At 44.0% G+C, this 21,473-nt stretch overlaps 1 protein-coding gene across 3 annotated transcripts in view; it reads right to left on the reverse strand.

The window, feature by feature from the left end:
* The window catches only part of AGBL3 (ATP/GTP binding protein like 3), a 54,431-nt gene that overhangs the window by 25,506 nt on the left and 7,452 nt on the right, over positions 1 to 21,473 (reverse strand). For 2 of the 3 annotated variants that reach the window (XM_029910848.1, XM_029910849.1), the window contains exons 1-7: positions 12,788 to 12,997; positions 11,290 to 12,072; positions 9,954 to 10,116; positions 9,010 to 9,136; positions 7,551 to 7,651; positions 7,269 to 7,390; positions 5,486 to 5,552 (exon numbers count right to left, since the gene is read on the reverse strand). In XM_029910848.1, coding sequence (XP_029766708.1) covers positions 5,486 to 5,552; positions 7,269 to 7,390; positions 7,551 to 7,651; positions 9,010 to 9,136; positions 9,954 to 10,116; positions 11,290 to 12,072; positions 12,788 to 12,951 — 1,527 coding nt within the window. In that variant the 5' untranslated portion in view covers positions 12,952 to 12,997. Of the gene's footprint in view, positions 1 to 5,485; positions 5,553 to 7,268; positions 7,391 to 7,550; positions 7,652 to 9,009; positions 9,137 to 9,953; positions 10,117 to 11,289; positions 12,073 to 12,787; positions 12,998 to 15,696; positions 15,805 to 19,597; positions 19,781 to 21,159; positions 21,221 to 21,473 lie in introns of those variants that run through there. The other variant, XM_029910850.1, reaches the window with a different exon arrangement.

The raw sequence follows: 21,473 nt of genomic DNA on the forward strand, positions 1-21,473 counted from the left end.
GAGAAATTGAAACCATACCGCGTCCTGGTAAGTCGTCCCTGAGCGTCCCATCAAAAGGCCTGCTTAGACCTTCCCGAGTGTCTCGGGTGGAGGGGGTGGGGAGGCAGGCACTGGGGCAGACGAGGATTGGGACAGAGGCCTCCTCTTGTAGTCTCTGTTCCTTCTCCTGCTGTACTCCTGCCTCTGCTGTGGTGGATAGAAGCAGGCCATTGGTTGGGCCTTGAGGCTTGTAATGCTTCCTGGTGGGGGCTGGTGTATGCAGCCCCAGGGATTTAAGGGTGGCTCTAAAGTCCTTTAAGCTATGCAGCTTCGAGTCTGTCTGCTCCAAGAAAAGTGATTTGCCTTCAAATGGAAGGTCCTGAATTGTCTGCTGAACTTCATAGGACAACAGATTTTTGGCATCTTTAGCCTTGGGAGTCAGCCCCTGTTGACCCTGTCTTTTCCTTTTGTTTGCTGCTGGAACAACCAGCAAGCCCAATGGGGGATGTGTATACAAAAATTCATACCTTTTGTGGAGGGACAAAGTACTTCTTCTCCATTGTCTTTGCAGTAGGTTGGAGGGATGCAGGAGTCTGCCATAGAGCTTTTATAGGCTCCAGGATGGCATCATCATTCAATGGCATGGCCATCTTAGGCTGCTAAAATATCCACTAGGGCATAGGAGGATTCGGAGATCTCCTCCACCTGGATACCCAGGTTCTGGGCTACCCTCCTCAGGAGCTCCTGGTGCACCCTGTAATCGTCTGGGAGGGCGATAGTTGTTCCTGCCACCACCTCTTTGGGAGAGGAGGAAGTAGGAGCCTGTACAGGCACAGGTCTGTGTTCTTCTCCCTCTGCCCTGGATGGGTCCCATGGGGGTGGGTCCTGTAGGTCGGTACCAGGCTCAGCACCGGGGACTGATCCCTGTTCCGAAGAGGATGGTGGGGGAGCTCTTGACTTCAATATGACGGAGTAGGACCTTCTGGATTGGGGGCCATGGAGTGGATGGAAAGCCCAGGGATTCCAGAATCACCACTGCAGTGACATTTGCCACTGTGCTGGTGGCCAGGCCGTCGGCAGCCTGCCCTGGGTCATGTCAGCCGTAGGGTATCACCAATTGGAGTAGTGTCTGCTCCTGTGTGAGGCATAGGACTCTGCTTCAGAATTAGAGTCCGAGGAGTCACTTCTTGGCGACCAGGGCAGAGCGGTACCGACTGGCTAAATTTCCTGTAAACAGCGTGGCCACAGAGCAGCCTATTTAGCACCGTCCAAGCTCCCAACTCTGCTGTGGCCGGGGGGTGCGGCCCAGTCTTGACCCAGGCGCAGCCGAAGCGGCCCAGCCCCAGGTGCAGCCTGGGCGGCGTGGCCCCAGGCGCAGCCACAGCAGCTTGGCCTGGCCCGGCCCGGGCAGCACGGCCTGGACCTAGGCATGGCCAGGATGCCCCTCCCCTAGCCCAAACCCAGCCCCGGCCCAGACCTGCTGGGACTGGGGAAGGGGCACCTATCCTCCAGCCCCAGAGCTGCCATGGCATGGAGAGGTGCCTCTTCCCCCCAGCCCAGGTGCTGCTGTGGGGAGAGAGATCTGGGGGGGAGTCCTCTCTCCCTGGGGCAGCCTGCACCCCAAGCCCCTCATCCCTGGCCCCACTCCAGAGCCCACACCCCCAGCCGGAGCCCTCATACCCCTGCACCCCATCTCTGAGTTTCTCATCCCCGGCCCCACCCCAGAGCCTGACCCCCAGCCAGAGCCCTCACATCCCTGCACCCCAACCCTCTGCCCTAGCCCTAAGCCCCCTTCCACACTTCAAACCCCTCAACCCCACCACATGAATTTTGTTATGTGCACCAATATGGAGGTGATGTGTCACACATCACCTCCACATTGGTGCACATAACAAAATTCATTCCGCACATGTGTGGGAAAAATTAGAGGGAACACTGCCGACCGGTGTTGGAGAATGGTGCTGGGAGGGAGGAGATTGGTACTGTGCCAACATGTCTGGCTTGCCCTTCGACAGCACCTGCCTCGGTGTCGCATTGGTCCTTGTTTCCAGTGCTACCACTGTCAGTTCTTGAATGGCTGGGGATGGCGGCACCGGGAGGGATAGTTAGTCCCTCGCTGCCTCAAACATCTCTGGTGAAGATGGTAGTATCAGGGCTATCGAACCCTGGGAGAGCCCAATGGTACCGGATCAACAGTGCCCTTCCCAGGGCTGGAGTCAACGGTACTGCATGCCCCACTGGTGTCTCTGAATGGCCCAGCATAGGTCGCACTCTATTGGCGTCTCTATGGCCCATAGACCTTGGAGTTGGAGAACGCCCCCAGTCAGTGTTTCTCTGCTTCTTTGTCAGCACCGGTGATGGAGAGCAGTGCCAAGAGTGTTTCTCTGCTTCTTTGTCAGCACCGGTGATGGAGAGCAGTGCCAAGAGTGTTTCTCTGCTTCTTTGTCAGCACCGGTGACGGAGAGCAGTGCCAAGAGTTCCGTCCTGGAGTTGACTTCCTCGGCGCCGGGGATGCATGTAGGTGCTGGGAGCCCTGGGCCGTAGGTGTGGAATCCTTCCTCGGTGCCAGGGAGGGAGTATGATGCTGTGCCTCCCTCAGAGATGCCAGGGCGCTTCTCACAGAAGTCGAAGTGCTCGGTGCCGAGTCCACATGACTTGGCTCCAAAGGGGGACAGAGCACTGCCTTCATGAGGAGGAACTTAAGTCTGGTGTCCCTATCCTTTTTTGTTCTGGGTTTGAAGCCCCTGCAGATCCTGCAACACTACTGCACGTGGGCCTACCCCAGGCTCTTAAGGCAGCTAGCGTGTGGGTCATTAACCGGCATTGGTTTATGGCACGACGCCCATGGTTTGAACTCTGGGGACTGAAGCATATCCTGGTGCTGGGGAAGGGCTAGCCCTACTAAGCAGGCTTTGCTCCTGACTATACTACTAACTAGCTAATTAACTAACTAAAACTCAACTTTAAAAAGGTAACTATTTACATTGTACAAAACAAGTTCAATGTGAGAAGGTACTTGCGGGAAAAACGCAAGAACGAACAGAAGTTCCAGCGACCATCATGGGTGGTAAGAAGGAACTGAAGGGGTGGCGTGGTCCTAGATATCGGTGCTATGAGGGCATGACTTAAGGGGGCACCAGAGGCAACCCAATGGATACCACTGAGGGAAAACTTTCCAGTGGCAGTGCTTGGGGAGAGCACACACCTACACTGGAATGGACATAAGCAAGCACTAGAAGAAGAACCCCCAGATCCTTTTCTGCAGTATTCCTTCATAGGCAGTTATTTCCCATTTTGTAATGCACAATTGATTATTCCTTCCTAAGTGTAGTAATTTGCATGTGTCCTTACTGAATTTCATGCTATTTATTTCAGACCATTTCTCGTCTGTCAAGAACATTTTGAATTCTCATTCTGTCCTCCAAAGCACTTGCAACCCCTCCCAGCTTGCAAACTTCATAAATGTACTCTCTATGACATTCTTGTTATCCTTTATGTCCCTAGCTAGTTTAATCTCGTTTTTTGCCTTGGCCTTTTTAATTTGTCCCTGCATACCAGTGCTGTTTTTTTTTATATTTATCCTTCGTAATTTGACCTAGTTTCCACTTTTGTATGACTCTTTTTTGAGTTTCAGATCATTGAAGATCTCTTGTTTAAGCCAGGATGGTCACTTACCATACTTCCTATCTTTCCTATGCTTTGGGATAGTTTTGTGCCCTTAATAATGTCTCTCTAAAAACTGCCAAACTCTCCTGAACTCTTTTTTTCCCTTTGCCTTGCTTCCCACAGGATCTTAACTACCAATTCTGAGTTTGCTAATGTCTGCCTTCTTGAAGTCCATTGTCTTTATTCTGCTGTCTTCCCTCCTACCATTTCTTAGACTCAAGAACTCTATCATTTCATGATCACTTTCATCTAAACTGCCTTCCACCTTCAACTTCTCAACCAGTTCCTCCCTGCTTGTCAGAATCAAATCTAAAATTGCCTCTCCCCTAGTCGCTTCCTCCACCTTCTGTAATAAAAAGTTGTCTCCAATGCATTCCAATGATGCATAATACGATCCTATATCTGCTTATTCTTTTAAACTGCAAAAATATTTCTTTGTAACCAGAAAAGCTAGAAACTGTTTTTCTTTTGAAATGGAAAACAAAATTCTGAAGAACTTAGTACAGAAGATTATGACAATTACAGAACATTATGTGAAAACCCTAATTTTGTTTACTGTTCTGCATCATAGATTTGGACTGCACCTGGAAATACTGTACAGCTCACTGACATGCGATAGAATAGGGGTGGGCAAACTTTTTGGCCCAAGGGCCACATCTGGGTGGGGAAATTGTATGCAGGGCCATGAATGTAGGGCTGGGGAAGGGGGTTGGGGTGTGGGAAGGAGTGCAGGGTGTGGGAGGGGGTGTGCAGGAAAGGGCTCAGGGCAAGGAGTTGGGGTGCAGGAGGGGTGCGGGGTGTGGGGTGTAGGAGGGGGCTCAGGGCAGGGGTTTGCGGTGCAGGAGGGGTGCAGCAGGGGGCTCAGGGCAGGGGGTAGGGGTGCAGGATGGGGGTGCGGGGTGCAGGAGGGGGCTCAGGGCAGGAGGTTGGGGTGCAGGAGGAGGTGTGGAGTGCGAGAGGGGGCTCAGGGCAGGAGGTTAGGAGGCTCAGGGCAGGGGGTTGGGACATGGGGTGCAGGAGGGGTTCGGGGTGTGGGCTCCGGCCAGGCACCGCTTACCTCGAGTGGCTCTGGGGTGGCAGCGGCACGCAGCAGGGCTAAGGCAGACTCCCTGCCTACCCTGGCCCCGCGCCGCTCCCAGTAGTGGCCAGCATGTCTGGCAGTGGCTCCTGGGGGTGGGGTGGGGCAGGCAGCTCCAATGTGCGCTGCCCTCGCCTGCGGGTACCACCCCCGTAGCTCCCATTGGCCGTGGTTCCGTGTTCCTGGCCAATGGGAGGTGCGGGGGGCGGTGCCTGCAGGTGAGGATAGTGCACGGAGCCCTCTGCCCCCACCTCCCCCAGGGGCTGCAGGGAGGTGGTGCTGGCCACTTCGGGGAGCGGTGCGAGGCCAGGGCAGGCAGGATCCGGCCTGCGGGCCGTAGTTTGCGCTCCCCTGCGATAGACCAACACAGTCTATTAACTGTACTTAACACTATTCAGGAGGAGAATCCAGAGGTATATTCAATGTATTAACTAGCATTATGACTAGTTTGTTACATACACCTGTACCCCGATATAACGCGGCCCAATGTAACATGAATTCGGATATAACGTGGTAAAACAGTGCTCCGGGGGGGCAGGGTTGTGCACTCCGGCGGATCAAAGCAAGTTCGATATAACACGGTTTCACCTATAATGCAATAAGATTTTTTGGCTCCCGAGGACAGCGTTATATCGGGGTAGAGGTGTACTTTCATCTCCTGTTTAGCCTAAGCACATAAAACTGTTCTTTCAACTCGAGCAATTTCTTTCTTGCTACACCCAGTAAAGAGATCTAAGCAGCTGAGAGAAGTTTATAGTGTACCTGAGTATCTGGTTTTAGCCCGTGTGCAGCTGTATCGTTGGAGTCTGAGCTGTCAGAAACGTGGGTACTGTGAAAGATTGAACATTGTTTTATTTCCTTAGTTTTGGACTGGAAAAAATATTTTGTTGAGTTCATCCATATAATAAGCCAGTGCCCTGCCCTGCCCCCATAGTAACCCTATTGGGAATGCTGTATAGATTGTGGTTTTCACATTTCTCTCATCTAAAGCACACAATCCCACTGTATAGGCTGCAGGACCTGGAGTTAAGCAATATAACAGTGGGGACCTTGATCATGGGGACTACATTGTTGTCTGACAAACCGTGGTTCCTCAGTACAATCTGATGTGTGCAGATGACATTTCCGGTTTCTAGATAGCCATAATTCTACTTTGCATTTTCACTCTATTTTATGTCATTTCATCTAATAACATCTCATCTTGTTTTCCATAACTGAGCCTTCTATTAGTTCTCTACCAAGATGCAATGTATTGCAGGCATCAAGATAGGCCTGTTTGTATTAAACAAAACAAAAGAAAACAAAACTTCATCTCTTCATTTGCTTATTATTCACCAAGAGGAGTGAAGACTTCAGCTTTGGGACGTGTACTTCTTAGTAATTTATAATGCAGACAGTACTTTGAAGAGGCAGTTTTGAAAATAATGCACTGACAAGGGCCAAGAGATATTTCATTTCCTGTATTAATTAGAAGCATCAAGATTTTCAAAAAATCACAAAATATTACTCCTTGTGAAATGAGTTTGGAGATCTCCAAACTATTCACAATAGGCCAATGTCCACATCTCATTAATCACCTGCACAACTGTCATTAATTAACTTGTCAGTTTCAGCAGTGAGATCAAGGACTGATTGGGCCCTGGAGATTGAATTCCTCCCGATATCTAGGGGTGGATCATTCAGGGGAGAAGCACATTGCTGGGTCATTGTGGGGAATCATGTATTGCTATTGCTTACGATGGACCTATTCTATAGCTAAATGGAGTACAGGACTTCAGACTGGCTCCTTTCTACAGCAATACAGTAGAACCTCAGAGTTACGAATACCTCAGGAATGGAGGTTGTTCATAAGTCTGAAATGTTCGTAACTGTGAACAAAACATTATGGTTGTTCTTTCAAAAGTTTACAACTGAACATTGACTTAATACAGCTTTGAAACTTTACTATGAAGAAAAATGTTGTTTTCTCTTTATTATTTTAGTAGTTTACATTTAACACAGTACTGTACTATATTTACTTTTCCCCCCCGTCTCTGCTGCTGCCTGATTGCGTATTTCCGGTTCCAAATGAGGTGTGTGGTTGACTGGTCAGTTCGTAACTCTGGTGTTTGTAACTCTGAGATTATACTGTACATTCATGTACACTGAAGCAAGTGATACACTTTATCCTACAGTTAGATTTCTCTGCAAACATGTACAGTCGAAAAATAGTGTATTGATTTACATAACACAGCTGATCAAGTTCTGCATCAATTTACAGTCAGTGCAATTCCATCTCTTCCTAAGAGCCTTTAGAACCCCACACTGAGCTAAATGAGAGCCTAGCTTTCTTTTGTAGGACAGAGCCAAGCTTGAGCAGATAAAGGGGTTCTGTCCGCAGCCAACTGACCATTAAAGACTCAACCTGAGATTCATATATAGTTATCTTCCAGTAATTTCAAAATCAAGTTCTTGGTAATTAATCTAATGCCTAGTGTAGTCCTCTTTACCAAAGTGCACAACAAGGTAGACTATATCTCAGTATCTCTCAATAGTTTTGATTTACCTGGAATCTTTGTCTAACATGGCATCTGTGACAGAGGCATCTGAGTCACAATTAAGATTCTCTGAGTTTGTCTTAGCTTGCTGTTTCACCATTTCCTCTAATTCATTCAGACACAGATAATACTAGGGAAGATCATACACTTAGTTAATAATGAAGTCCACTGCCTTATTGAAAGGCACTTATCAAAACCAATATAGTGTTTGTTATTATTACCTTACAGAGTGCCACATTTTATCACATAAATACTTTTATTCCAATAGCTCTAAGAAGGACTTTTCTTACCTTACTCTTGTCTGGATCACAGTAATCCAAGAGGGCATCACAGAAATGGTATCCTATTGACTCTAAGTCTTCAGTGTTGAAGTGAGTGCCCCCTCTATTACCTGAAACATCAACAGAGATACTCACAAATGAAGACATAACTGCTCACTCCCTGCAGTGATATTTTCAGCATGGTGGTTGAAACTAAGTTAAAATTTCTTTGGTTCAAGACTAGTTGCTGCTCCACAAACTTATAATATAGCTCCCAGAAAAACACTCCACCCTTCCAAAGCCCATGTGAAGGCTGTTGGTTTTCCAAGACATCTTGGAACAGTTTTCTACCATCTCAATACAAAGCTCAAATGACATGATTATGACATTGTCTTGTTCTTCCTGTGCTCCATCTGACTGAAGCCAGAGTATGAGCAAAACTTCTTGGAATGGATCTGTTGGTCCCCATGCCTTTGATCAAATAAGGAAGTTAGTGCTTCTTAGTGTCCCTCCACCTCTCACCAGAGGTCAGAGGTTCATTTCCTTCTTTCAGGAGTGGCTCACAGTAATTCTCCACAATGGCAGTCAATAAAACCAAAATGACCTTAAATAAAGCACAGTTTATTTAGCATACCAAATAGAAAATAGAGAGAAAAGTCATGTAACTACAAATTAAATTGAATACACTTGTTCATTCTAGAGACTGCACAAAATGTTAGGCTGGCCGGCCAAAAGTTTTGGGATAATAATCACTGAATAGTTCCTATAGTAAAGCTCTGACATTCTGGACTTGGCAAAGCCATGTGTCTGGTCAGCACTCTTGGTCTGTGTGTGACCTCCTCCTTTCTCTGGACAAGCAAACACCCTCTTTTATAGCCACGATGGCCTTTTCTACACTAAGAAAAATTTGACCTGTACTTCCCCACTGGTGCAACAGTGGTGGAAGCTCTTGTCCAGACAGCGTAAGAATGTCGCAGACATGTGCACACTAAAGCTTCCCTATCGCTATTACTGATGGAGCTCCACCTACAGAAAATTCTAAATCCATGTTTTGCCAGTATACACAGGTTCCCCATTCTGAGTGTCTCAGAGGGATGGAATTATATATGACATTACTTTCAACAAAACCAGCTTGGGACTAATAACGTTTCTTAATAAGCAATCTCTCCACTCATTTGTACAATTGTTTCTGGCATATCTATTTCTAGCAATTCCATTTAATTTGGTAGGCAGGCCCACTAATTAATTATGTATTGGTTTCCAGTACATGTCTGTAATAACTGTGGCCTGAAAGTTAATTTATGCATACCCTGTGTTAAAACGTTCACTCTAACTTCATAGAATTTGTTATTTATCTCTGTTAAATAGGATTCTTTGAGGATGGTAGCTAAAACCATCACAGATCACTACTGCATCTGTAAAAACAAACAATCAAAACCAGATTTTGTTTGATGACCCCTACAATCTCCCTTGAATAAAAAGGTCTTACCTAGTTTAGATCCACAAAAAGTGGCTTCCAAAGTATAGCTGTTGCGGATGCCCATCTTCCACATCACTACTCGACCTGTCCCTTCTTTGCTTTTCTGTACTTTGAAATTGCAATCTGGGAATGAAAACTTAAAAGAAGGATGTAGGGTCAGTTCTCTGTCTTTTAAGGAGCACCCTTTCCCACTAAAATAGAGATGAAGTTAGCAGTTTCTTCTTAACTTCACTAATGTGTAAAACTTTCAAGCCCAAGTAGGAAAATAGTTAAAGGTTCAATCCATCCTTCTTTCACCTTGTAGTACATAAGTATTGCATCACACATGGTGCATGGCAGTTTTTCAATATTTAGGTACAACAGAGCGGTGGGTGGAATGAGAATCCGTCTTTGATTATACCAGTTTGTTTTACTTTAACAAGGATTTGTAATCATTACACATGTAACACCTTTTAATACTGCTGTTCATACTACCCCCTTTAGTTGAACTAGCACCAGACTACTGGACCAGCCCCCCAAAGCCTCCATTTCTGTTTTTAATACTAAGATGGTGTGAGATGCATGTTTAGTAAAAGTCTGAATAGCTTTTCTGTCATGGGTGAACAAATCAATAATTTGGTATCCTGGATCACATGCAGCTTTGGATCACCTCCTCATTGTTTTCTGAAGAAATCAGAATTAGACTCAAATGCTACAGTAATAAATGTAGTGTGATAGTTTGTGTGTTGTGCTATTATTGAATTGCTGAATCCCTATTGGTTTAGATAATGGATCTGTTGTGTGTTTTAGCCAATCAGAAGTCATTTTTATGAATAAAAGCACCATCTTGTAATGCTTAGTACCTTTATAAATAAATTTGTTTCCAACTGACTGACATTTTAGCAAATCAGATTGGCTTACACAGGTTTCATTTAGTATAGTAAAGGACTATTTCAAGTTAACAACTTGCTTACCTTATCTGGGCAGTTCTTGCTCATCATGAGAGGAAAGATGCGTTGGTGCAAGCATGGCACCTCTGCTTGCTCCCCACCATCACAGCCATACATGAAGACATTCTCTTTTCTACTATGACCATGAAGATCACAATACAGGAGAATGTCACGCTCCTCCATCAGTCTGTAACAAGAGAGGAAACAATATTTTACTATAAATGCTTTTTTCTCTGCATCAGCCAGGGCTGATGGGTTGCAGCAATCTTCATAGGAATAATTAAATACATAAACATATCCTTAGCTTTAAGTATATGAGTAATCCCATTGATTTCAACAGGATTACTCATGTGCTTAGAATTAAGCATGCATTAGGTGCTTTGATAGATCAGTGCCAAATAGCTCAGCACCTTACAAGACCAAACCCAAAAAGTGTGCCATGGCTTAGTAACAACAGGATCCAAGGTTGTGCATCAGAACTTTGTGTTCATTTTATTAAAACAGTTATAATGGATCAATCATTCTTCATGAGTCCAAAAAGCTGGGAGTCATTTTTGTTTAAAATGTGGGTAACTGAACTCTATTCTTTTTAGATCTCATTTCCATGATCTTCCTTTCTTCAACAACTATTATCTGGGTCTTCCCTTCCATCTCCACATTTCCCTTCCCAAATACATTCACCCTGGCAAATTTCCCCTTCAGTCCTATCAACCCTCAGTAGGAATGATCTTCAGCCACTTCAGGTGTACATTAAAACAATTTGAAGTATTGCACCAGAATGCTACTTTTATGTTCCTTCTTGTATGCCACATCATACACAAGGCACAATCTTGAGACTTATAACACACTACAAATATATAGCACAGAAGTGAGTAGCAGATAGCTCTTTTCCCATTCAGGGCAAAAGTAGTATCAGTTTCCAGTATCAGTTTTCTGCAGTATTGCAAGTTTTGGAATATGCTGCATTTTGTCTATAATTTTTTAAAAGAAACTTTGCAAAACTGCACAAGTTTTGAAAAAAAAATGGGATTTAACACATCCCCCAAAAGCCAGTTCCAGTAGGATTTCATGCAGGTGATGTGATATCACCAGAATCATTCATGCTGGATGGGTTAAATATGAGATATAATAAAAATGAGAGGTTTCAGAGTAGCAGCCGTGTTAGTCTGTATCCGCAAAAAGAACAGGAGTACTTGTGGCACCTTAGAGACTAACAAATTTATTAGAGCATAAGCTTTCGTGGGCTACAACCCACTTATAAAAATGAGGCAAATATAGTGCAAACAGTAGTTATTCTAAATAACAGACACTACAAATACAAAGGGTTTTTTTGTTCTGAAGAGAGGAGAGATGATGTTACCTTCTGATCATGTTCCGGGTGTACCAAACAGAAGGAAAAGATTCCTTCAGGTCTGATGTGTAATTACGATTTAAGTCCTGACCTGCTAAGGAGCAGCGATAATTTCCCACAATCACACCATCTGGGTTCAACATTGGTACCACTTTGAAGACAAATGTGTCACGGAGCAACCGAGCATCGCCTGAGCTGCCCAAAATGTAATCCAGAAAGCCCTTCATTATCCAGGAGCTGTTTGTTTCGCCTGGGTGCACCCTCGCAGTCAAAATCACAGCTGCCTTACGCTTTGCCTCCTTGCCACTTTCTGAGGGGCTGGTGATGGTTAAAACATACACTATGTTTCTTGCTAGTGAATGGCACAAGATGCGGATCTTGCAAAACTTTGACCTCACTGGATCTCTCGAGATGGCTGCCAGGTAGTCCTGCAGGTTGGAATAGGTGTAAGGATAGCAATGGGCAAAGTAGCAGGTGTCTCGATCATGTGGGAACTGGAATGTCCAAGTGAGTGAGAAATACTGATGCCCATCTTGGCCAAGGTTGTTTTTGTAATACTTGATTTCATCTCCTGTCCTTTGCCAGCCAACTCGGTGGATCTTCGCATCCACTTCTGAGTACAAGAGTGGACGCATACCATGGTTGTACAGGCTGGTGGGCTTGGTGAAATTGACAATGGTGAAACGATAAGGCATTCCTGCCTGAGTGTTGGTTACTCGGAAGTAGTACCATTGGGTGTGTCTGTTTGTGTAGAGGTCAGTGCGCAGTGTCAGCTGGTACTCGAATTCACTACTGGTGTACAGAAAGAAGACAAGCATTTTTAACGCTGGTTACCACAGAAATTCATTACAGACTCAGATCATGCCAGGGACTGTGGGATGGAGATGGAATTCTTCCAACACCACGATAAAGCACTGTACAATTAGCCACGTGCAAGTGTGGGGAGTTTTCCACTTTCACATAAACAATCAAAGCATATGTTGCTGCTGGGGTCAGGATGTCAGACTAGATGGAATGCGTGAGTAATATAACCACCACATTCCTTTAGTGCTTACTTAAAATAATTAAAATGTGTGACCAAACCAAGGCTCATTAAAAAAAAAATCTTGTGCAAAAAAATTCACTCAACTAAATAAAAAAATATTGTCATCTCTAAAAAAAAAAGTGTGAATGTATGCATATGAATTTGTGCATGTAGGGTGAAATGTATAGCTGTGCCGAGGGCTTACATCACCATTTTGAGGCTTCACTGCAACACCAGTGGTACACAGCCCTTGCACAAACCCTTTGTACAGAAGTGAATTTCACCTATAGATAATATTTAATGCCATGGAACGGTTATGAGATTGTTCCATTTGAAGTCCACATGAAAATATTCTTAGGGCTTATTCTGTTAGTGTAATTCAGGGTGTAGGCCCCAGCGTCACCCAGGGTACTTACAAAGGCATATTTGACTGCAGCTGGTGTCTACGCTACCTCATCAAAGAGGAAAAGATCATAAACCTACACTTTGACCACCTTTTGCAGATTCCCACTCTCAAAACGTGCTTCAAAGATCAAAGTGTTGTCCCAATCTTGAGCGATGACCTGCTTTGAGGGGAAGCTACCTCCTACTCGAGAATACACAAAACAGGATTCCTCGTTAGCTAGTGAAAGGAGCAGAACATACATATTATTCAGTTGTTAATGATTTCCAGCAATGCCTAAAACCTTTTACAGGAATTACACACTTGATTTTCAGGGCATATCTAGGGTAAATTCTCAAAGGAGTCGTGCAATGTTTTAGTCACTCCTTCCCAATGCCTTTCAATCCACTACATGGCTAAAACATCACCATTATGCTTTGAAAACTTCTATGGTTACTATTTGTTGCTATTACTGTAAAGCTCCCTTTTTATTTATAAACAGTCTCTGTATTAAATGTATCTTGTTTACAAGTGACAAGCTAATGCATTAACCCACCAGTTCCCAAACTGTGGTCACCGATGGGAGAACTTACTGTTTACATAGTTTTAATTTGCCTCCTTTATTGCAGCTGCTAAATCAGATTAAAAGAAACTAAAATGTTTCCATTATTACTTTCTATGTATGCAATTGCTGTAGTTGCCAGAGGGATGTTATACAATCATGACCTTAGAAAGAAGATGGTCTGTCCTATCATGACTTGAAGGAGTGAGGTCCATGAGACAATTTCTCTATTAAGATATGATCCATGCTATAACAACATATTAGCAATGGATTAGGTTACCTAGGGAGATGGTGGAATCTCCATCCTTAGAGGTTTTTAAGGCCTGGCTTGACAAAGCCCTGGCTGGGGTGATTTAGTTGGTGTTGGTCCTGCTTTGAGCAGGGGGTTGGACTAGATGACCTCCTGAGGTCCCTTCCAACCCTAATCTTCTATGAGTCTAACATTTTAAACCCCTGCATCAACCCATCTCACTACTTATTCTTCAGTTCCCCTCCTAAAACCTATTGTGCACTGTTTCTGGCAAAAGAATAGTTACCATATGCAGCCAAGAGATGACTGGGTGTATTTAAATCCTAAAATCCTGATTCAGCAAAGCACTTAAGCATATGCTTAATACCCATTGACCTTAATGTAAAGCACATGCTGAAGTGTTCAGAACTTGAGCCTAAATTAAGTGATTCCTATACAATATAAAGCACCTTGAGATTTCCCTTGATGGAAAGTGCTATCCACACTTAGAGTTTTATAACACCTGCCTCCTACTTCTATTATTGTTACTGGGAGCTATGCACAAAAATCCATTAATCATTATAAAGGCCTTACATTTAAATAGGGCCTGTCATCCCAATGCACATTACAGACATAGACTGATATAAAAAATATATAAAGAATATCGCTTCATTCACTGCTCAAACACTGCTCTGTCCAGACTGAAATGCATACAGAACACTAGGTGAGTGAGGCAGGAAATGATAAATACAATTTCCAAACTGCAGGTGGAATTTTAATTAAGCAGAATGTAATTATCCAAGTGGGTATTTGGCCAGGACAGCAGGATTAAAACCTCATCTCTTGTGAAAGGTGCCATGGGTCTTTAACACCTTAATCCCCAAGAACCACACACCCTTTGTAACATGGTTTGTATGCAGCAATAAAGAATTCAGGGGTTAATGACTACAACTGGTTGAGATCTTGGTTTCACATAACATCCAAAAGAAGGTGATTTCAGCAACAGAGCTCCCCTAACACTATTGTGGTTCAGAAGAGAATCAGAAAACAGAGTAACACCAAATGAATCAAAAGTACCACTGCCAGCAGCAATTAGCTATCCCTTTAGAGATCTGTAGTTAAATAGACTCCCAACCTGACTCTGTTTAACTTAAGAGAGTTGACAAGGTCATAGTATAAGTGATAAGTTGCAAACAGGATACTGGAAGTCTCCTGCCAACATGTACCTCCAGTTTTATCCCTGCAATTATGGAAGAAAATCATTTTTGAACTTTCATACTCTCTTTGCTCAAATATTATGAAAACATCACTAGAGAGAGATTAATTAACAAACTAGTTTCAGGCTATTTCCCACTGATGTTCAGAAACTGCTTGAACTGCACTTTTAAGGTTGTTAATAACAAAGGTTAAGATTTTGTCTCGGTTATTTTTAGTGAAAGTCACAGACAGGTCATGGGCAATAAACAAAAATTCACAGGAGCCCTGACCTGTCTGTGACTTTTACAAATAATGTGGCAGGGGAAAAATGTCACCTGGATCTAAATGGGGGGAACTGACAGCCCCAACCCCACTGCCACGAGGGGGCATAGCCCTGGCCCGACCCTGCCAAAGCTGTGGGATGGGGGCACACAGCAGTGGCTCTGCCCCCAGCCGAAGCCACAAGGGGTGGGCACACAGCACCAGCTCTGGCTACAGCAGCAGGGGACGGAGGGGGGGTGCACAGCCCCAGCTTCGGCTGAAGGAGTGGGGGGCTGGGAGGGCAGGCACACAGCCCCGGCTGAAGCCGCGAGAGGAAGCAGGGGCGTGCAGCCCCGGTTGAAGCTGCGGGTTGGAAAAGCACAGCCACAGATCCTGCTGCAGCTCCGAGGAGGACACACAGCCCCTGCTCCGGCCAAAGCCATGGGTCCAGGATGCACAGCCCTGGCTCCGCCTCCACCGCTGACAGCTGAAGCCAAAGTCATGGAAGTCCAGTAAAGGTACAGAATCTGAGTTCCCTGACCTCTGTGACTAAATCGTATCCTTATTAATAACATAAGCAGAATCCATGGATGGGGAGAGAGCTCTAATTAATTTCTATATCTTCAGATATAGGAGCTTATCCAAAACTCATTAAAATCATGGGAGAATCAGGCCCCCCCAAAATAAAAGAAATCCAGTCAATCAAAATGGGTGCCAAAATTACATGCACCTGGTAATAACATTTCACAATGTGCTCCCACCTTCATCTGCTGAATAAACCACCGTGCCCTCTCTGGGGTATTGGTACAGTGGCTCGAGCTCCAGGCCCGTTGGGTGGTACAGTGCCTCAGGCTCACGGGGAATCCAGTCTGAAAAAGAAGAGACAGAGAGAACTAAACTACAAAGGGTGTCCACCACAAATGAAGGCTCTGAATGCTGCTCCTTGAATCTTCTCCCTGCTTGCCAGGCAGCAACGTCAAAATGGTTTGTGGTAGGAATAAGTGAATCATGCCTTTTGGAAGATCAGAGTTTTTCTTAGGTTTATACAAGGGTTTTATCAGCTCACTCTTTACCTTGATAATTTGCCTTTAAATACATCATCTGCATGGATGTCATGTTTTGGGGTGCAATTCAGACCAGTAAGAAGTTGTGTCACTGCCTGACCTGTAACTGGGGGTGCCTTAAATGCTCTGCTGCTGTGGCTCAGAGCCCAGACACCAACAGATAAGCATACAGTTCCGTGTGTGTGTGTGCTGGGGAACTGTGGTTCAGAACTCTGACCCCAGCAGCCTGCCTACAACACAACACCCCACCCTTGTCCCCACCAGCCTTGGTTACTATTTATAGGGTGATACCAATACACGTCCAGTCCTGAATTTCCCCAAAACCATCTGCCCTGTAATGTCCAGTCTTCTCTTGGAACTCAGAGAAGTAATAAGTTTCTTTGCACCTTTAAAGAAACAAAAGCACTGGTTATTACTTTAAGTGGAGTTAATAATTACTTCAATTCAAACCCAGCACTAAATTGGTTTAGATTAAAAGTAAAACAAATGTATTAACAAAAAGAGAGGTTTTAAGTGAGTTCAAGAACAAGAGTTGAAGACAAAATGGTTACAAGCAAATAAAAGTAAAATATGCTTTCTAGTGGCTAAGGGCTTTCTACACACTTGAAATGCTACAGCAGAACAGCTGCAGTGCTGCAGCTACAACGCTGTAGCACTTCAGTGTAGACACTACCTATGCCGATGGGAGTGGTTCTCCCATTGGCGTAGGTAATCCACCTCCCTGAGAGGTAAACTAGGTTGATGGAGGAATTCTTCCATTGACCTAGTGCTGTCTACACCGCGGATTAGGTCGTCTTAACTACTTCACTCAGGGGTGTGGATTTTTCAGAAATATAGCTGGGTCAAGCTAACTTTTTAGCGCTGACCAGAACCAAGACTTCACTCAACAATCTACAGCCTTGGTTCAAGGTAGATTTCTTACCAATCTCTTTCTTTCCAGCCAGGGCTGGTTTTCTCTCAGTTAGAACCTTCCACAGAAGTACAAACGCTGGTTTCCCTTGTCTTCCTAAGTGAAAGATCTTTGGCTAAGCAGGTTTCTCACATATATTCAGTTCCCACAGACTTCAACTCACTTGGCTGAAGGACTCATCTGTCTCATCTTGCAAGAATTCTGGCCCCTTCTGTCTATTCAGTGATGGATGCCAAGATGGCTTTTTTTCTCTCCTTATATCTTCCCAAACTCACTGTTTTGTCCCCAGATTCAGGATGACCTCATGCTGTTCTTCCTTCCTGTGGGCTTCCAATCCCCCTGTTGATTGGTATGTAAATGGAGCTTCCATTGTTTTTGGTCACATCTTGCTTAATTTCATTAGACACAGGTAGATACAGTAAAACCTGTCAAGAGCGACCACTCGTGGTAGTTAGCAAAAGTGATCACTTGTAAGAGGTGGTCTCTCTTCAAACGTTTGCACACTAGAGAACGGTGGTGTTCTATGGCCTCTGCAGGTAATTGCTCGTGACATGTGGTCTTTTTTCAGAAGTGCTCTCTAAAGCAGGTTTTACTGTAGCTGCCTTCCCTCCTGTCTAGGAGAAAATCTGTTTCTCCTTTTGTTGGGTCACAGACTTTAAAGCATAATATCAGTGAGTATTCATAATTCCTCACATAGTGTTAACACATACATTTTACAATTATATGAATGACCAATGTGTTACTGGTTATCATAACAGACCTTACTTGATACACTTTTATAATACAGCAATATCACATACAATCAGTTGATTCAATTGCTTATCACTTGATGTTCAGACCTCCGCAAGAGGCTCTCTTGCCTACTCGCTAGGTTGATGGCTTTGTTTACCTTTTATGTAAATGTACCTTCATTGTCTGTGCCAGATGACCAGGCAGCTCAGACAAACAAATACACATTCGTTTGCCCAAGGCAGACTGTGCTTATGCATTGCTTGCCAAACTCATTTTAAGAACATAATTCTAGCATATATTCATAACTCTTTGTACACACCTTGTACATACATCACACAAGAATATGAATTATCAGTGAGTTATTTGTTTTCCAATGATATCTTACATAACCCCTGTTAGATACAGAGTCTGACAAGAGTGTGTTAGGTGTAGTGAGTATGTCAAGTCTGACAAGAGTTGCTGACACAAAGAGTGAACCACAAATGGGCATCTGTGTCACAGTGGGTTACTTTAAAAAAGATCAGTGCATAGGGAAAGAGGAGAAAAAAATATAGGTAGTGAAGGTCTACTGTCCACAGTGGCTGTTTGACCAAAACCAACATATAAGTAACTATCTTAACTCAAAGGACAAGGGGTGTTGCAGAAAGAAAAATGGAAATCCACATGGTCCAGAGATGCATACAGCTTGTTAAAAGTATGGAGAAATTTATACACGATGACTGTTTGCTGGGATTATTTAACTTGTAAAGAAAAGTCAGCAAGGCTGGACTATTCAAATTATGAAGGACACATTGAAAGTGTAGCTGTCCTTCCTTTTTATCCTACCCTAGGATAAAAGAACAGGGTAGTCAATTGATTAAATTAAAGGGCAATAAATTTGGACCACACTTTTAGTACCTACAAATAATTCTCATTCACAATTCGAAATAAAAACAAGTATTGGGGGTGTGTGTATTATTCTCTGGTAAATCTTATTTTCTACATTCCTATACTACTCCTGGTAATGCTAGTGAATGGAAGTCTATCAATTTAGACATCACTGTTGTTAACACTCTGGATCTTTGCTTATGACATGACTAGAGTTCTCAGCCCATAAAACAGTTTGTAAGGCAGTGGCTAGAGGCTTCAATTACAGCTATCTGCACAGTCACATGAAGGGTGTCAAAATAAGGCCCACAGAATCAGACGTACAACTTCCATTATTGATAATGGGAGACTGCACAACTCATTCTCTTTGTTAAAACTGTCCACTCGATATAAGAAAATGCTGTATCAAACTAAGGATCATGCCTTCTCCATCATACCATGGGCCAGGCATATAGATACAGAAGTGCTCATCTGTACATTTTAAATAAAAAAAAGTGTTTATATATTTGAAATATTCGGTCCTCACCTCTTCTTCGGTCAAGGACAAAGGCAAGAACTGGAGTTGTATGAAAAGGGATGTCACATATCTATAATATGGGCTGCAGATTTTTCCTCCCCTAAGGAAGGGGGAGCAGAAAACTTTTTTGCTATGGATAAGGCAAGCAAATTTGGGATCCTAGAGAAAAGTAAGACATTAAACATGTTTTGCTGCAAAGTTCACCTTTAAACCATTAATCAAGAGGTGAAAGTCTCCATTATGCCCATTACCAGTAGTCTTCTGAGTGATCCAGTTCCTGTACTAATTTCCAAAAATTATGTGATTTTGATTTAACTCCTTTTCTTCCCCTGCAGTTAATGTATATTAAAAACAGGGTTGAGAATCAGGGCCATCGACAGTTCAATCTCACCTCCGAAAAGCACATTATCTCCATTGATTGCTCCCAAACCACAGTGAATTTTATCAATAAAGCACAGGGACTGGCAAGGAAAGTTCTTAATAGTATCCCAATAGCTTTGATAAAGATTCATCTGTAAAAATTATGAAGAGTTAAGTATTAGTATTATTAATGACCAATATTTAGGACTTACCAATGTGCTCAATTCTGTCCCTGATGACCTCACATTGGTGTGGCCAACGTATTAAGCTCAGGTGGCCTGCAGGGGATATGCCATAAAGATTGCGAGGCTCACGAAGCCGGGGTATCCATCTCCCAGAGTTATATGCCAAGATAATCTGTTTTGTCCGTGGGAAAAGCTGATCACAAATGGAATCTATGTGAAAATGAAAAAATACACTAGTCTCTTCAGTCCTTCAAGTGACAGCATGCAAAGCCAATTGGTCCGAAACTAATGGATACTCCAGGACCCCAGAATGGTTTCATGAATTTACTGTCATCCCACTGAAAAAAGGATCAATGCTGCATGCTATAAATCACCCTGAATTTAAAAAGCTGAGTTAAACGGACAGTGGATTATATCTATCACAAAATACATCAAGCATTCTGCTATAAGTAATAAACAGGATAAATATTTCAAGCCAGGACCCTTCATTTGAGCCTTTGTAGATATGTATTAGCAGCTTTTAATAGAGTTGGGAAGGATTTGTTTCATGTAAGTCTCTTAGTTATAATTGTTAGGGGTGTTGAATGCAGGGGGAACAGGGGCACAACCAGAATTTTCCTAAGGAGGGAGGCCCAGGTAAGGTCACGTGCCAAGTAACAGAGGTCACATTCTGAGAAGTTCACATCTGTATATGGGGTTCCTCACCTTCATATTGCCGCATGGCACATGTATGTCCTCAGTAAGTTGCCATCTCTCCTTCTGGAGAGGGCCCGGAAGAGGTGGACGAAGTAGCATGAGGAGATGGCAGTCCAGGGTTCTAGGAAAAGGGAAGCTGGGGGTGGGAAGGGAGGTGGATGAGTTCTGGTCAGTCTCTCTCACCTGGGTCCGAGACCTGGACCCAGGGAAGAAGCAGAGAATGAAGCTGTCAGCAACTGGCGAGAGCAGGGGCAGGAGCACCTCCAGGATACCACAGACCCAGAAAACAAGGCCACCATCTCCTCATGCTGCCTCCTCCATCTCTTCCACTTCTGGGCCCACTCTGGAAGGAGAAATGGCAGTTTGGCGAGGACTTTCACAGGAATTTGTTGTAGCGCCTGTGGCCAAGGGTGAGTTAGGTCCTGGGCTCATGGGCCCCTCTCTTGTTGCACCCCTGGAGGGAATTTTATCTTTTCAAAGTGTTCAGTTTATCCTTGCTTACTACTTTCTCTGGGTCTGCTTTGTGTCAGCACAACAAATAGAGACTGGGGTAATGCCTTTTCATCTCTGGGAACCTGGGTTCAAATCTAGATTATGTCTAGAGCATGTGGAAAAGAAATTAGTTTACCTGTCTCATTTTCATTCCTAGTGGATAAATGTTCACATCCTGAAGCTACCACACAATTTGGCAAGATCAATAGTTTCTGATCAAAGGAATGCAGCAAATTATGGCTGAGGTGCATTAGCTGAACAACTGCGTGAGTAAGCATATATAGCTTTTGCTCAGACTACACTTGGCTTTTTTGTCACTCGCATGAGTACTAGCATCCCTTCTCATCCTCCCTTGTGACCTTGCAGTGAAAGTGTATGGGAATAAATGGAAGGGTTCTAACCTGTGAAAAATGCACACTGCTCAAGATCTTCTGCCACAAATGGGTTAAAGGGATCTTCATCCTAAAAATAAAACAACAGGATAGGCTCCTCTTGTTTCTATTTAACCAAAAGGAAGGAGCAATAGCATCTGTCCTGGTACATGTTCTAGAAGGATACGTGGTTTTCAACAGTGAGATTACTCACTTGTTCATTATTATTATGAAGACACTATATCATAATGCAAACATTTCAGTGGTGGGGGAGAGGAGGACATGCCACTAAGGCAGTGTTTCCCAAACTTGGGACGCCGCTTGTGTAGGGAAAGCCCCTGGCG

This window comes from Terrapene carolina, unplaced genomic scaffold, assembly GCF_002925995.2.
Source record: "Terrapene carolina triunguis isolate 2854851 unplaced genomic scaffold, T_m_triunguis-2.0 Scaffold68, whole genome shotgun sequence".
In the NCBI taxonomy this organism is placed as follows: domain Eukaryota; kingdom Metazoa; phylum Chordata; order Testudines; family Emydidae; genus Terrapene; species Terrapene triunguis.